Raw genomic sequence first — 17,288 nt, 5'->3', positions numbered from 1 at the left:
ATGATGGCATGGAAGAGAGTGGAACAGTATATATACCCCACTCTCTTTCATGCCAGCATTCTCTGAAGATGCCAAGCAGAGAATGCTGGCATGGAAGAGAGTGGGGTATATATACTGTTCCACTCTCTTCCATGCCATCATTCTCTGTAGATGCCAGCCAAAGATGCTGGCGAAACGTCAGGAACAAACTCTTCTAGAACATGGCCACATGGCCCGAAAACCCCACAAAAAACTATGGATGCCGGCCATGAAAGCCTTCGACTTCACACTGTATAATGCTGTTTGTTTTTTTCCATTACTTAAGCAGAATTATGTAGTTCTGAAATTTTAATAGAGATATTCCATGCACACCCTTTTGCCCATCTTGAAAGCATAGAGATAATGTTAGATCATCCACATTTTCTGAGATAGAGTTTGCCTGCTATTACCTAGAACTGGTTCTCCTTGGTTTTGCATGGCGGATTGAATCCTGTGACCTAGCTGTTTTTCCTCCCACTTCTCTTGTTCACCATAACCTGGGCTTCACTCCATACATCTGCCTGCTTTTCTCCCCCTGCATTGTGATTACTTCATTGTGGATAGCTTCCCGCTGTGAATTGTAGGAGACATGGAAAATTGCATCTAATTGCAATTCACAGTCTGTCCTTTGTGGGCCTGGAGAGTATGTTGGTAGATAAAAGCTTGTTAGCAAAAGATCTGCCTTGCTGGATCAGGACCAAGGTCCGTCTAGTCTAGCAATTTTCTCCAGGTGGGACCAGCCAAATGACCTGGAAAACCTCCTCACCGGGTCAGAGCAGTGATGATTTATTGCTTTCTGCACATCTCTCAATGAGGCACAGCTATCAGAAGCCCACAACCTTCAGAAGGGACCCGTTTCAACCACTCTTCTGTGAATCTTTGAAAACCAGAAGCAGCTGGTATTTTGGAAGAACAAAAGGAAAAACCTTATTTCCAGTAGTGCAAACAGAAAAATGTTGACATCTTTCCCCTAGAAGAGAGCAAGCATATGGAAGGCTTTGGCAGGTGTTTGAAAGGAAAATGTTGACGTCTTTCCTCTCAAAGAGAAGAAGAATATGGAAGGATGGTTTAGCCTATAAAGGTTGTCCAGTGCATTTAGATCAAAGCCTGTCCTTGGGGAAAATAGCCTTCTGCAATACACCAGTTCAAACAGCTGAAATACGGAACGCATAATAAAATACTTAGACCATTTAGTCAAAATTCAGTGGACACATCTCCCATAATAGTTTACTGTTTTCAAGCACCAGTTTGAGGCTCACTTCTTGCTTCACTTTTGGTTTTTGGCTCCGCCCAAATATTCTCCAAATGATTTTCTTCTATCAACCCATTGGAAGGTGAATTTAGCTTTATAGCCATAAGAACACTCTTTACCTCCACTCATAATAATCTTTGCAGGAGCCTGATGTAAGTTATAGGCAAGAGCAGTAGTAGTCACTTCTTCAGAAACATCTTTACCATCTTTAAGTGGTAAACATGGGTCTTACTTCAATGGTTCTATTTACTATGTAAGTTGATTCCCACCCACACTTTGTTCTTGTCTCTGTTTCACCTGCGGCTCTTTCTTAAACCAGCACAAAGAAAATGCTGCTGACGTTTCTGACTGTGTTATAGCCATCTGTTCAAAACCAATGTACTAGAACACGTATTCAGTTGTATTCTGCAGCTAAAGCTAGTGTGTTGCTTTGACCTCTGACTGGAATTATGAGCCTAGGCATTACAATGAAGCTATGCTTTTTCTTTTCTAGGTTCACATTTGTGTTTATTTTAAGCAAAGTAACTTCCCCCTTTATTTTGTCCAAACATCTACCAACAACGGTCGCATTTCATTGGAGTGATACGTTTCAGCATAGCTAAAATACTGCTATTTTATTTTCACGTATGTCTTTTCTGTTTCTTAATGCTTATACTGTACTGACTTCCCCCTACAAACAGATGTGCTGCTAGATTCTTTTCTCACATTCTCCTCTGCTTGACAACACACTTCAGTTTCCCCTAAATCAGAATCTGTGTGTTAGTTCCCTCCACCCTGGAAACTCACTGGTTTCCCTTGGTATTTTTCAGATCATTCTGAGTGACATTCCAGATAATGCGCCTTTCTTCAAAGCACTCTCAGACTGATATTTTGAAAATCCCTTTCCTGAAAGTTAGTTGTGCCTTTGCTCAGATAGGGCGAAATAAGCCTTGGAGAGAGAAATCATTTGCTTATGCTGTTTATCAGAGCGTGGCAGATCAAGGGAGAGGACCATTTACTGCTGACTTGGAGTTCCTTGCTCTTGCCAGAATGATGCACCCTCTTAAACTCGTGTCATAGCTTGCAACGTAAAGTGTCACACTGCAGTGCATTTCATACCTAAATGTTAAATTTAAGCTAAGCCCTTCTGACAATGACAGGTCTTCATATTAGGCACCACATTAATTCCTGCTGTATGCCTTAGACTTGTGTCAGCCTACAAGATGAGTTTTACAAAACCTGGCGTTTGGGAGGGGGCTGACTTTTCAGAAGACTTAGCTCATCTCTATTTATCTTAGACTCTCTGGCTTATTATTCTTTTTATTTAGGTGATTACGGACTTGGAAGAGCAGTTGAACCAGCTGAGTGAGGACAATGCTGAGCTGAACAACCAGAATTTCTTCCTTTCCAAACAATTGGATGAGGCTTCCGGAGCAAACGATGAGGTGGTCCAACTGCGGAGTGAGGTTGACCACCTTCGTCGTGAGATCACAGAACGAGAAATGCAGCTCACCAGTCAGAAACAAGTGAGTGTTTAGACATTACTTTTTAAGACACAACACGCTTTATTGGCATAATCTTCCGTGGTCCAGTGGATTACAACTCCCATTACTTTTTTTCTCCTTGACCATATTGGCTTGACAGTTTGAAGCGGGTATCCAGCAATATGAGCAGAGCTGTAGGGTCTGCACCTTGCCATATGTTGATTTTTGAGTTGTGTGCAAAAGTAACTTATCTTGCTACCTGAATCTACTGCTGGTCAGCTTCATGGGGCCATTTTTATTGTTACAGAGAAGAGAGGGAGCCAAATTGCTCAGTTACTCCATCCATACAATTTGGAATTGTGCAAATTGCTACCAAGTTCTCTCCCCTCCAACCCTTGTGTGTCTATTTTTCCTCCCAAGCTGAAAAATAAAACAATCTAAGCCATTTAGTCTTTCCAAGTAAGGAAAGTTTCCCAACCGCTTGATTACTTTAATTGCTCCCTTTCGGCATGTTTTGTTTTTAGTAAGAAGGCTATGAAACAAGAGTGAGAGAGAAAAAATCTGGTTGCGTCTCAAGTTTTTTAAAAATGTTTAAGTTAGCTCTTTTCAACAATTAGAGCAGTCGTGGTGCTGAAAAGATTGATTTAACATCTTACAATGACATTTTACCAGCCTAATTTTTTCACTCTTTTCAAAGCTGCTGCTAGACCTGCTTAAAAAAAACAAACTCACCAGGCATGCATATTATGTCTATCCCCTTTCTGTTACTAGCTTCTTTAGGAAGAGGATGTTTTAGATTATAAGAAGCAGAAAAACATCACCCCAAAGATTAAAAAAAAAAACCAGGACGCCGTACAGCTGCTTGAAAAGGGTGTTGGGAGTTTTAATTGCCGATCTAATGCTTTAAGCCTATGACATCCTTTGAGATGTTTTCTCTACCTATAGTTGGTCTTTCAGATGAGGCCATCCCAGAGTTTGAGGTAGCCCTGATCCATCCTTTTCCTTTGTTTTAGCTGCCTATGGGCCCACAACAAGAGTGAGTACCACCAGCAACTGTCTGTCTGTATTCTTGTATACTTGAAGAGTCCCAGCCTGGTTTTTTCTCTCCTTGATTTAGGGAGGCTAACCTTAAGAGGTTTTTAAGAGTCCCACCATAAAGGATATAAAGGCCTGTTACAGACTGTCAAAATAAAGCTGCTTCGGGTCTCTTTGGAGGTATGCTGTTTAAATGATGCATGCATCCTATGAATCCAGAAGCTGCACCAAAGCTGCACTCCAGTGCTTAGGAATGGAGTGTGGCTTTGGCGCGACCTCCGGACTCTTAGGACCCATGCATCATTTAAACAGCATACTTCCAAAGAGACCCGAAGCAGCTTTATTTTGGCAGTCTGTAACAAGCCAAAGAAATGCTCTTTAGCCGTTGTTTTGAAGTGGGAATTGGAAAAATTATGAAAGGGTTTATTTTTAGACAATGGAGGCCTTAAAGACAACCTGCACAATGCTGGAAGAGCAAGTGATGGATCTGGAGGCTCTCAATGATGAACTCCTGGAGAAGGAACGCCAGTGGGAAGCATGGAGAAGCGTTTTGGGTGATGAGAAGACTCAGTTTGAATGTCGGGTTCGAGAGCTACAGAGAATGTTGGATACAGAGAAACAAAGCAGGTATGGACTCAGTTCCTCCATGTATATTGCTTAACTTTTAGTTGGTATAGAAATATAATAAATGAATAGCACAGATAGGTTGGGTGAGGCTGCTCAGTCTCAATGAGCAGGAGGTTTGTGTGATATGGGGAACATCATGGTATAGAGATGCCATACTTAAAGCTGAACTTTGCAAATCTGAAGCAGTTCCTTCCTACTGATCTCATCTGATACTTTGGGATTCATGAAAGAAGGCAATCTCAGGGGAAAAGTGTAAGAAAACATAATTACTATTTTCAATACAGAGTGCGGGCAGATCAGCGTATAACTGAATCCCGTCAGGTGGTGGAGCTTGCTGTTAAAGAACATAAAGCAGAGATCTTGGCTCTCCAGCAAGCGTTAAAAGAACAAAAACTCAAAGCTGAGAGTCTTTCTGATAAGGTTGGTAACATAACTTTTTCATGTATTTGCAGTAATTCAGCTGAGTTGCAATGAGTTCCTGAAAATGGCAAGGTTTGGGAACCTGTGATCTACTTTGATTGGGAATATTGTTTGGATGTGAGGGCGTGTGCGGGCACTACTTTTTGACTTTTTTAAAATCTTGGCTTGATGTGAACCCCATCTCCAGTGTTAGCTCACCTCCTTTTCCCATTTATGTGAGTCACAGAGACCACAAAGAAGAGTTGCTTACTTAAAATACTGATTATTTGAGGGGTTGTCCATGAACAACTCACTCCTTTCCCCCTTTTCCACATCTATTCATGTTTGTAATTTACTCAGAACTAAGGGACCGGCATTGCAGTGCATTGCAGCACCTGGCTTCCCACCAAAGGATACCAGGTTCTAAAGTGGACTATGGGTTCATGGTCTGACCACTTGAAGAACCTCACTTACAAATGCACAACCTTTTCTTTTTAAAATGACTATCAATATACATATATTATTTTGCCGAGTAGCATAATCCAAGAAATATTGCTTTCAAAAACACCCCTTTCACAGTACAGTGGGGTGTATTTCAAAATGAAGTTCCAGGCAGCTGTGCCACATCACTTCCCAGGTGTAGGGCCCTGAGGCACTTGGGGAAAAGGAAATGGCTGTCTGGAGCTTTGCGTCTGTTCCACGCCTGACTCCGCTGTAAAAATTTTTCATGAAAAAGCAGAAGGATCTTTCACTCACCACTTTATGGTAAATAATACTAATAATAATAGGTGTAAAAGGATTGGCCAGGCATTGAGCATCGGCTCTTTTTCCTTTTTTGATTCCAGAAAAGTTCAGCAATTTGTTACCCAATGTCCTGGGCAGTTTTAGCAACTGGAGCTTTGCCGCAGCTTCCCAGCATGTCTTGAATCAATCTCTCTAAAATGTTTGGGGGAAAGAAAGAGCAGGGGAAACGTTCCTCTTCTCGGTGCGATGCCCAGTGCCTGGCCAGTGCCCACTCCTCTCCCCCTGCTGGCTCCCAAGCAACAAATAAGCAACAAATGAGTCCCTGCCTCTTCCTTTTCCACAAACCTTTTCCAGATGGCGTTGGGCATGCTGGGTAGTGAAGGGATCAAACTGTGTCAAATATATTGGATCAAGCAAGAACAAAGAATCCTTTTGTTCCCTAGGAGATGCCTGGTGTGGGGGCAATGCAAGGGGCATGTGGCCTACAATTCCTACAAAGCTGCTGCTGCTGCTGATTTATATCCTCCTTGCCCTCAAAATTGGGACTCAGAGTAGCTTATGAGGGGAAAAATAGGATGGAGTGAGGCCATGGAGACCTTCAGAAATAAGGATAAGTTGTTCACACTAGCTGAAGAGAAAAGGGACCAGCTCAGAGATATTACTTCACAACAGTTCATGTCCTCACTTTTTAAATGTATCTATATCTGTCCTAAATCTCTAGCTCAATGATTTGGAGAAAAAACATGCCATGCTAGAGATGAACGCTCGTAGTCTGCAACAGAAGCTCGAGACAGAACGTGAACTCAAGCAGAGGCTCCTAGAAGAGGTAATGCCCAAACAGTCACAAGCTGTTACACGTCTTTATGGAGAGGGGGGGATGCGCCAAACCTTGTATTGGACATGTTTGCATCAGACACACAGTATTAGTTTAATAGTGCATTCTGGGATCTGGGATGTGAGATGGGGATTTTTGAGCAGAGAATTCTCAGCATCTCACTGCAATTAATTGGATTCTTTGGGGAAGGCTTTCACAGTCAGGTGATACAAAACTAATTTTGAAATGCAGCATAAGTCTGCTCTTAGAGTGCCCTCAAACTCACTTCACATGGGATTATAACCAGAGAACATTGATTTAAACAGAAAGAAAATAGGAGGAGGGAAAACATTGTTGTTTTCAGTTCACAGACACCCCACACACATCCCTGAAATTCATCCCTGGATCCCAAGTTAAGATCATCAGGTGTAAAAGAAGATGGTTGGCCTTGATATTGAGTGACTTAACAAGTCTCTGGGTTTTATTTTCTTATTGACAGCAAGCAAAGCTGCAACAGCAGATGGACTTGCAGAAAAACCACATATTTCGCCTGACTCAAGGTCTGCAAGAGGCTTTGGACAGGGCAGATCTTTTGAAGACTGAGAGAAGTGACTTGGAGTACCAGCTGGAAAATATTCAGGTGTGGGGAATGGAGTGGCATGGGAGGGAATGAGAGGTTTGCTGTTCTGAATTCCATGCTATATCCATTCGTGTTCTGCTGTTTCATCTGTCATGACCTCTGCCTTCTTTGCATCCTTTTTCTATTTCAAAGGTTCTCTATTCCCATGAAAAGGTGAAAATGGAGGGCACTATTTCACAACAAACCAAGCTTATAGACTTTCTTCAAGCAAAGATGGACCAGCCAGCCAAAAAGAAAAAGGTGAGCTAAATAAATAAATAGTGGGTATAGGCATGTGCACATGGTTTAGAAGCAAAGTCTGGGATGCAAAGAATATCTGTAGCCAAGATCCCAAAACCTACTGGGTGTTGTTCAGTACACCCAAAGTAACTCTTTCAGTCTTTCCCTGAATGACTAAACTTTGCGTGCAAGTGTAGGCTGTGCTGAACGACAAACATGCTCTAACTGAAGGGAATGCTGTAACACTATTTAGCTGGGCCTATAGCTATCTCTGAGCTAACCCTATTTGGAACAGTTGGGGAAAAGCAATGCAGAGATATGCTTTTGCAAAACATAGAAGTGGTTGCTCAGGGCTATTGGGTTCCTTTTGATTATGGCCCTGAGACAGCTGGATTACTGAGATGAGAGGGCCATAGTAATGGCAGAATTCACTCTATCCAGATGGATAAGACATGTAACTGCCACAATGAAGGTACAGAAAATGTTGAGAACTTAAGATTTCTCTTCCCCACACAACACCAGTGTTTATTGAGATGAAGAATACCATGAGACCCTCTGGTCTACAGTTAGCTAGGTTTCCCTTCCCCTAGTTTAAATCATCACTTACTAGGAGTTAGGAGCTGTCTGTGTGTTTCTGTTGCTAGGGCCTGTTTAGTCGACGGAAAGAGGACCCTTCTTTACCCACACAGGTTCCTCTGCAATACAATGAGCTGAAGGTGGCACTGGAGAAGGAGAAGGCCCGTTCGGCTGAGTTGGAGGAGGCCCTGCAGAAAACACGCATTGAGCTCAGATCTGCTCGAGAGGAAGGTAGGGGGCCACTGAAAAGTTGCATCTGAAGAGGAGGGTCATTTTTAGTCCAAATGTGTCTCATATCTTTGTTTCTTGTAGCAGTGAAATGTTTCTTTTCCTCTTTCCCCCCTCCTTGTTTGCTGTTGAGGATCCAAATATAACACCACCCTCGCTGCAGGCTGTAACTCTTAAGGTTACATAGAACCACGGCTGCTCCTCATGCTGGGAGGAGTTAACTAACTATGTATGTGTATCTGTAGCTGCCCATAGGAAAATTACAGACCACCCTCACCCATCCACGCCTGCCACGGCCAGGCAGCAGATCATCATGTCTGCCCTAGTCCGGTCACCAGAACACCAGCCCACGCCCATCAGCCTGCTTGCGCCTCCCTCGAGCCGCAGAAAGGAGTCCTCCACACCAGAGGGTAAGGCTTCAGCAGGGTGGGCTGGGGTTGGGAAGACTATCTTACTGAGAGCAGTAGCCCTGCCCCTGACTTTGCCCTGCACCCTCCTTTTCATTAGGCATTCAGTAACCCAACATGGCACTCATTAGGCTTGGGGACTTGTAAAAGACCAGGAAAGCTTGGAAACATTACTTTTTTGGTACACTGGTCCTAGAATATTTCCAGCAATATCTCCTACAGAGTAGTAGTATTAGTGTGTTATATCTTAGCTTCCCCCCTAGTGTTTGCTACTGGTGGTTGTTGTCATTTTATGAATGTTTGAAGTACAGCTTGTGTTCTTTTAGTGTAGCTCTGTTCATGTATTTGTCCGTGTGATTTAGTTGTGTGGTCTAGAGCAGCTGTGCTGTTGTGCCCAGGAGTCTGAACTGGGAATGTCTGCAGTTTTAAATCTCTCCCCAGCTACAAAGTTATTATATGGCTTGTGAATTGTCTCTGCTTGTAGCCGCAACCGTTTCCCCCTCCCTGTGCTCAGTATTGGACTAATGCTAGCTAACTTACAGGATTTATAAGGATTGCTGAGATAAAGAAGTGCTTTGGACTCTGAAAGCCTAAGATAAATGGTTGTAATGATGTTGCCTGCAAATTTCAGATTACTGACAGGTTTGCATGTAACATTAACTCTAGTTTGCCACAGTGTGAAACATTTTCTGTGTACTGACTCATCTTAACCGTTTTTTCCTGTGGTTTCTTATTTCTGTACATCTGGCATAATCCCTCTTCCAAAGTATGATAGAAATTGCCTTTAGTATCTAATTTGGTTGATTTTTTTTTAAGGCTGCTGTTGTGTGAAAATTCAGTTAATTCTCTTTAGGGGTTGACATAGTTGTTTTAAGCTAAAGTCCAGGGGATGGTTTCAGAAGCTGCAGTGCACTCTCACCTACAGATGCCTTTAACTGGAGCAGCAAGGCATGCCAAAGTGAGAAGGAAATAGGGAAGAATCTTATCTTAATGGTAGAGAACACAGATTCAGTCTCTAGGACTTTCAGCTCAGCCAGATAGAAAATTCCACCAACACTCAAAAGAGACTATACTTGCCTGTATGGACCTAGTTAACAGCCTGACTTATTCGTAGCCAGCTTTGAGTAGTACTAGGCACACATTGCATGTGTTGGCCGACTGGGTGCCAGGTATGTCTGCTGTTGCCATCTCTGTACATTGGTCCAGTGACATGGCTGGATAAGTTTAGACTCTGGACTTAAATGGTCTTACAAGGGAGAGGGTGCTTTTTAGACGGTAAAATTGATCAGTTACTTTAGAAACTGGTTAAATTAACACTGCTGCATTGGAGCTTTCCTTCTTTTGAATAAGACCCTGGACTTCTCCTCACAAGTCCTGACTTAACTGTAGACATGCCCTAACATTGGCATGTATATGCCTTAATAAACGCTTCATGTTTATTCATGCTTAAAGGCTTTTAGGTAGGTGGGTGGTATGACCGCAGGCTTTTAGGTAGTAGGTACAAACTAGACCACTGCAGGGAGAATGAAGGGCTGAAGACTGCTGTGCTCTTTTTAAATATTACCTTGCCATTCACTCCTTTTCCCAGAGTTTAATCGGCGTCTAAAAGAACGGATGCATCATAATATTCCTCACCGGTTCAATGTGGGATTGAATATGAGAGCAACAAAATGTGCTGTTTGCCTGGATACTGTGCACTTTGGACGTCAGGCATCAAAATGCCTTGGTAAGAATGTCATGACAGAGAACAGAAGAAATAAAAATGCTGAAGGCTAACAGCGAATGCTGTGCCAATTACTCTACCTAGCAAGAGTGAAAAATGGATGCTAGCTTATCCATTGCTTCCCCTAAAACTTGTGAATCATGCCATAAAGACACCAGCAGAGAGATGGACAGACTTTAGCTGTTGTATTTAAAACATGGTGGTCTTAGCTCAGAGGACTTTCTTCATGGAGAATGAAAGCTCTCTCTTAGACTTTAAGCTGCTTCTTAGATATGGGCATATCCCAGGACAGTCGCAGAATTCCTCGAAGCAACTTTATGATGCCGCCTACCATTTATTCTATTTTCTTCCCCTTATTTTTCTTTTTTAAAGAATGCCAGATGATGTGTCACCCCAAGTGCTCAGCCTGCTTGCCAGCTACCTGTGGCTTGCCTACTGAATATGCCACACATTTCTCGGAAGCCTTCTGTCGGGACAAGCTGAACTCTCCGGGTCTGCAGCTGAAAGAACCAAGCACCGGTTTACGGCTAGAAGGATGGATGAAGGTGCCAAGGTATAAACGTGAGTCTCCGCGCTAAAATGCCAGCCCAGAGCTACTGGTGCTGTTGCAAGAGGAGCCTCTCCCATAGACTATGGCTGAATTTGTTGACATCATTCATCTTGTTGCTGATGAAACTCCATGGGATTAGCATCCCCCACTAATCTGGAATATAATATAGTTTCTGTGTTTCTCTTTCTGTGTTTTCAGAAATAATAAGCGTGGGCAGCAGGGCTGGGATAGGAAGTATATAGTTCTGGAAGGAACTAAAGTCCTTGTTTATGACACAGAAGCAAGAGAAGGTAACCTCTTACATCTGACTAGCTTTTCTGTCTTCTTTGATTTGGCCTGTCATCTGTTCATTACTTTGAACAAAATGTTTTCATTTGTCCTTCATGTTTGTCTCCCATTTTTATCTTTGCCAAAGCTGGACAAAGGCCTGTGGAGGAGTTTGAGCTATGTCTTCCAGATGGAGATGTTACTGTCCACGGAGCTGTGGGAGCAACTGAACTTTTAAATACAGCTAAGACAGGTGAGGTAAATTGTATTTTGTCTGATCTCTTTTTGGCTTTTGCTGTTATAACTGCCACTTGTTGGAAGCCTTCCTTACCTCTATTCTATTCTTGTTTAGTGACTGGGCACATCTGCTTCTGTTGGCCTGTATATATGTGAGAGGGAGAGTCAAGCAAACAGGGTAGGGACATTTGGGAGAGTTTTTAGTCCTCATAAATTATGAAGATAGCCTTGAGAGTGTGGTTTCCTGATGAAATTTCTGGAGCTGGTGAGGAGTGAGCTCAGCTGGAGTTTGAGTGGTCCAGGTAGAGCTGTAGTGGTTCTGCATGGCTTTTTTGGCCTCCTCTAATACTACCAGATTAAATTATGCTACACAAACAAATGCTTGCAAATGTGTAATTTACATAATGAACATGTGCTGCTGATTCTGTAACTTAACTTAAACTGTGGGGCATCTTCACGCAGCTTGTTTTGTTGAATCTTAACTCTTCTTTTGTGTACTTTGTGGCTGTAACCCCCAGATTTGTGGAAGTGGTTCCACACACCATGAGTGTGTGGCCCTCAATCCCTGACAGTTGACCACCCTTGGTCTATGACTCTAGGCTGTGAAAACAGTACCTTTCTTTCCTTATAATGAATGTTCCTATTTATGAAACTTTTCTAATCTGGATGTAATTTCCTCGGATGCATGTGCCTTTTCCATTTAATTCTGCAGGTATTTTACCATTACACAGCTCTAGCAGCATCTAAACTGAGCTGAGTTGGGACATGCAGTCAAGTGGGTAAACTCTCAACAGGTTGGAGTACAGCTTTAATCGGTTTTCAGAATATGAAAGACTCCTGTTCCAGCTGTACACTGTGACAAATCGGAAAAATGGTCCAACTGCAAGAGTTTAGACTGTTTCATAAATCCGTTTGTATGTTTTGTGTTTTGGTCACAACTTAGATGTGCCATATATATTAAAGCTGGAGTCTCATCCTCATACTACCTGTTGGCCTGGCCGGACTCTCTACTTACTCGCACCCACTTTTCCTGATAAACAACGCTGGGTCAGCGCTCTGGAGTCCATTGTTGCTGGAGGAAGAGTTTCCCGGGAAAAAGCCGAGGCTGATGCTGTAAGTTTAATGGTGCCAAGTGTGGAGGTCAGGGCTTGGACTCCTTCCATTGTTTTAAAAGTAAGAAAGTCTTTTACTTAGACCAGCCCTGAAAAAGAGTAGGTATGCAGCCAGGGTTTTCTGTTGGCTCACTGAGGAGTAAAGCTGCTCCCTACTTCTTGAATTCTAGCTTTGTAGTGTAAGAGGTAAGAATCATTTGGATACTTTTAAATTTAAAAGTGTTTGTGATCATATGGCTGGTGGAGTCATGGAGGGCGGAAAAGTGTCTGTGTCTCCATAGCTATTGGATTTAGATGCTTTCTATTTCCCATCTGCTTATAATTGACCCTGCCTTCAGCATCCCCTTGAAAGCTCTTTACCCAAGCTTGTTTGCATACACCCTAGAAAAGTGCTTAGAACAGATCTGAGTGAAAGATAACATGGCAGATTTTTTCTCTCCAAACACTAAAATTGAATTAGAGTTTCCCTTAAGCGAACACATTGACATTGAATCTTTCCTCTGCACCATGTTCAACCTTCTTTCTCTCTTTTTCTTTCTCATGCACAGAAGCTCCTTGGAAATTCTCTGCTGAAGCTTGAGGGGGAAGACCGTTTGGATATCAACTGCACATTGCCCTTCAGTGACCAGGTAATGATGGCATGCCACCTCTTGCTCTACCAAACTGGACAATAAGCAAAGGAAACTTAGGTTCTCTCCCCCCCCCCCCTATATGTTTTCCCTACTTTTGGGTAGTGATCAACATTTATATACAGCCTTGAGCATTCCTGAAGCCTTTTCTTGTGTACTTTTGACATATGGCGATGTTAAATCCCTTTTGCAGGTGGTACTGGTGGGAGCTGAGGAAGGTCTTTATGCCTTGAATGTGCTGAAGAACTCCTTAACGCATGTCCCTGGCATTGGTGCAGTCTTCCAAGTGCACCTCATAAAGGATCTGGAGAAATTGCTTATGATAGCAGGTAGTATTGAGGAAAGTGTGCCTTAACAAAAGACTTATCATTTACTAGTGAATGTCTCTCCACCATCCTCTTGCTGCTGGATATCTTATGCAGCAACTTTGGGCTTCTAATACATTGCCCACACCCTTCAGACATATCTTGGCAGCCACAAGGTCTGCAAACCTGTTTGTTTAAAAAAATAAAATAAAAAGGAGCTCCTGTTGTGACTTGTACCTACCTATAAACCGCAATTCCAAATGATATCGCTTGTATTATTTACAAGCACTATGCATGTGTGTGCTGCCTCATTGTTTCTGCTGCAAGTGAGAGTAGCTAAATAAACCATAGGCATTCTGATTGTGGCTTGTTTATGGTGACATGTAAACTCTGGCTTGTCTCCCACTTTACAAATTAGAGCGGTAAGACAAGAGAAACCATGGCTTATGCATTTCTGGTTTGTTGGGGAAAGACATGCTAAGTTACTGGTTTGCTCATCAGCCTAAACAAATCACAAATTGAGGTTCCATGTAGCCTTTATGCTTGTATGAAGCATTGACTTCTGTTTTGCTCCACTGCTTTGCCAGAGTAGTTACTCTACTCCCCTGAGATGTTTGTGACTTTATGGTGTGTTTTCCGCAGGAGATGAGAGGGCTCTGTGCCTTGTGGATGTGAAGAAAGTTAAGCAGTCTTTAGCACAATCCCACCTGCCAGCTCAACCTGATGTCTCACCAAATATTTTTGAAGCTGTGAAAGGATGCCATCTTTTTGCTGTGGGGAAGGTAAGACCAGGATGCCCCATGTCAACCAGTTAGTGGGAGCCCTTTTGGTGTGATCATCAAAGTAGTAGCCAAGCTCCATCAACTATTTGTTTAAAACATTTATACGTTGCCCTTCATCAGATTAGATTTCAGAGCAGTGTATGCCATAAAATCAAGCAGACAACCTCCCTCCGTAAAGTTCACCTAGGAAATAACTAACAGGGAATATTCACTTTTTTGTTTTTTGTCACAGTACAGATAGGATAGGGCACATGACTAGGAAGGCTGGGTCATGGGTGGGTTTGATGTGGAACGTTTTATATGCAAATTGTTTAAATTAACTGCAGATATTTCCTTCTATATTATAACAAACTTCCTAGTTTGTTCACATCCATCTTCCTTGTCCTCAAGTGTCTCTTTCATTTTACAAAATCGTCCTAGCACTTTGTTTTCTTTTGTATGCAGATTGACAACGGGCTATGCATTTGCGCAGCAATGCCCAGCAAAGTGGTGATTCTGCGCTATAACGAGAGCCTCAGCAAGTTCTGCATCAGGAAGGTAAAGTTTGCGATTTTATTCCCTCTGTGGGATTGAGAGTTGGTTAGTTCAGAACTGATCCAAACAGTGGATAGTTTGGCCACTCTTCTGTTAGTTCAGAAGTACATCTCTCTTCATCTGTGTTTATCCCTGTACCTCCCTAATCACAACATACATAACTATTCAGAATAAGTAGGTGACCTGGCCTAATGTGTTTACATGGCACAACTTTGGGCTGCTGCAAGAAGTGCTTAGCATTGACCCTCCTAGTTTTCAGTTGGTAGTCTTCAAGCTGTGCTCCAGGAATGGCAGGGTTCCTGAGAAGCTTTCAGAGAGTCCTTGGGTTAGAGAGCAGTCATGGAAGGCATGAAGACTTTCTAGGAATGTAGCTTTGGTTTTATCAAGATATTGGTGTGATCACACAAGCTTAACTATCAAAGGGCACCTTAGGGAAGAGCTCATAATAATCCTCTCCTCCTCCTGAAATGAAGAGAAGTAAGGAAAAGGGTAGGTCTGGGTCAGTTCCAAAGCATCAAATGGAACAGCTGTATTCATAATACTCAAGTCTGGGGTGTTGTGGTCTGTTCTCAGCATAATTCAGGAAATATATTGTAATGTTGAAAAGTTGGAAGGCTGCACTGGAAAGCCATGCTGCTGTTTTTAAAAAACAAGAGTTTAAATTCCTTTCTGCCTGAGGAGCAATATCCAGCAAACTGTACCATGAAGCGTGCTTCTTGCCCCATGCTCAGGCCTAGAACGCCCAGATCTGTGTAGCACTACGTAACTGCAACCATGTAGGTTTCCATTAACCCCCCCCCCCCCCCGAGCAGAGTTTTAGTACAATGAAGCTAATGCTTGAGGCATTTATTTATTCATTTATTTATGCCTGTGCTTTTTGTGTGTTCCTCTTGCAGGAGATTGAAACCTCAGAGCCCTGCAGCTGTATTCATTTCACCAGTTACAGCATCATCATTGGAACAAACAAGTTTTATGAAATTGAGATGAAGCAATATACACTAGAGGGTCAGGAGTACTTCCTAAGCATGACTGTAAAGGCTGATGATCAGCCTCTTATCTTGGGATGGGTGGAAGTAGCAGGGAGAAGGCTGTCCAATTCCTGCCTGTCCCACCTTTGAGGCCTGACCATGGGCACTTGGTACGAAGGTCTACACTATTGCTGTGGAGGTCCCACAGGAAAGGGATGGCCAAGGCAGCAGGCAGACTCTTCCTCCCATCACACAAATTATCTTCAAGGATCTACTCAGCAGACTTTTGCATGATGTTGGTATTTGGTAAAGGTTGAGTGGATCTTTTTGTATCTACTGCTGCCTGCTTTGAGTTCTAGGTGGATAAAATATTTTTTGGCTGAGGATCTTTGTTGATCTTTCAAGTAAGTTTTGAAAGTGATTGCATGACTCACTGGGCTAGAAAGAAGAGAGCCCATGAAAATCTACTGGGTTCCCCCCCTCCGCCCTAATACAGTGGTGCCTCGGGTTACGAAATTAATTCGTTCCGCCGCGGCGTTCGTAACCCGATTTTTTTCGTAACCCGAAAAAGCCATAGGCGCTAGCGCTAAAAGCCGCGATTTCGTGCGAAAAGCGCCGAAAAGCACCAAAATTTTTTTTCGTAAGCCGGAAAAAAAAACGTAACCCGGAACAGTTTTTTCCTATGGGATTTTTTCGTATCCCAGAAATTTCGTAAGCCGGTGCTTTCGTATCCCGGGGTACCACTGTAATGGTTTTCAGTGCTGAATTGATGTCTGAGTCTACAGATGCTTGCATGTAATTCTGAAACATACTTACAATTGCTAGGAGAGCTTCCATGTTTTCACTTTGCCTTATGAATGGTCAAAGCTGATGTGGAACCAAGAAGGCAGACTAGGTTATAGGAGACTGGCTGGATTTTAAAAAGTGAGAAATTGTAGGTTAGTGGCCTGTTGATTCTGGTTCTCATGAAATGAAATAAGCTGATGTCATATTCTTTCCTTCAATCTTAGAATTCCTGGACAAGAATGACCATACTTTGGCTTCCGCTGTGTTTGCATCGTCTACCAACAGTTTTCCGATTAATATCATCCAGGTGAATCCTACAGGCCAGAGGGAGGAGTATCTGCTCTGCTTTCATGGTAAGTCGAGTCTATGCCTGCTGGCAATGATGGGAGTTGAGATTGCATGAGCATAGAAAAGTTTGATTTCATGTGTTGCTCTTGATCTCACTAATGTAATGTCATGTGTGGTACCTTAGGAAGGGTTCTAACAGAAATATAACCCCCCCCCCTTTCTCACAAGCTACTCTAGTTTTGGTAACTTTTTACTGTGGTGTGGAAGCATTTTAGTGCTCAGTAACCTCCTGATAAGTCTTAGAAAATGTAATAATTGGCCCACATATAGTCTACCCCAGTGCTACTCAAAAGTGCTGATGTTCTAGGCAAGGTATCTTCCAACTGTTAACCTTTCAGCTGCTTAGAACTTAGATTGCACCAGACTGAGGAAGGACTTCCCAAAAGAAGTTGTCCTCATATTGAATTGCGGTGACTACTTTGTTGAACATAGTTGAATTCCAATCTCCTAACAGACTCCTTTTTCTATTAAGTTCTTGTTCCGCTTAACAGTTTGAAATTAAAGGGCTGATGGTTACTTTTTCCCTACAGAGTTTGGCGTCTTTGTAGACTCCTATGGGAGGCGCAGTCGCTCAGATGACCTAAAATGGAGTCGTCTGCCTTTGGCATTTGGTAAGTGCTGAATG

General features: G+C 42.7%; 1 protein-coding gene across 1 annotated transcript in view; it reads left to right on the top strand.

Moving 5' to 3' along the window:
* The window catches only part of CIT (citron rho-interacting serine/threonine kinase), a 73,678-nt gene that overhangs the window by 50,833 nt on the left and 5,557 nt on the right, over nt 1-17,288 (top strand). The window contains exons 19-38 of the mRNA XM_042441852.1: nt 2,578-2,775; nt 4,202-4,395; nt 4,680-4,815; nt 6,260-6,364; nt 6,852-6,992; nt 7,125-7,232; nt 7,856-8,018; nt 8,261-8,425; nt 10,011-10,148; nt 10,518-10,698; nt 10,894-10,985; nt 11,111-11,215; nt 12,143-12,312; nt 12,860-12,940; nt 13,134-13,269; nt 13,888-14,027; nt 14,472-14,564; nt 15,458-15,566; nt 16,540-16,668; nt 17,194-17,274. Coding sequence (XP_042297786.1) covers nt 2,578-2,775; nt 4,202-4,395; nt 4,680-4,815; nt 6,260-6,364; nt 6,852-6,992; nt 7,125-7,232; nt 7,856-8,018; nt 8,261-8,425; nt 10,011-10,148; nt 10,518-10,698; nt 10,894-10,985; nt 11,111-11,215; nt 12,143-12,312; nt 12,860-12,940; nt 13,134-13,269; nt 13,888-14,027; nt 14,472-14,564; nt 15,458-15,566; nt 16,540-16,668; nt 17,194-17,274 — 2,665 coding nt within the window. The remainder of the gene's footprint in view (nt 1-2,577; nt 2,776-4,201; nt 4,396-4,679; nt 4,816-6,259; nt 6,365-6,851; nt 6,993-7,124; nt 7,233-7,855; nt 8,019-8,260; nt 8,426-10,010; nt 10,149-10,517; nt 10,699-10,893; nt 10,986-11,110; nt 11,216-12,142; nt 12,313-12,859; nt 12,941-13,133; nt 13,270-13,887; nt 14,028-14,471; nt 14,565-15,457; nt 15,567-16,539; nt 16,669-17,193; nt 17,275-17,288) is intronic.

Source organism: Sceloporus undulatus, chromosome 10 (genome assembly GCF_019175285.1).
Source record: "Sceloporus undulatus isolate JIND9_A2432 ecotype Alabama chromosome 10, SceUnd_v1.1, whole genome shotgun sequence".
NCBI classification, from domain to species: Eukaryota; Metazoa; Chordata; class Lepidosauria; order Squamata; family Phrynosomatidae; genus Sceloporus; species Sceloporus undulatus.
The sequence above is the reverse complement of the archived record's forward strand: the minus strand, read 5'-3'. Positions and strand labels throughout refer to the sequence as shown.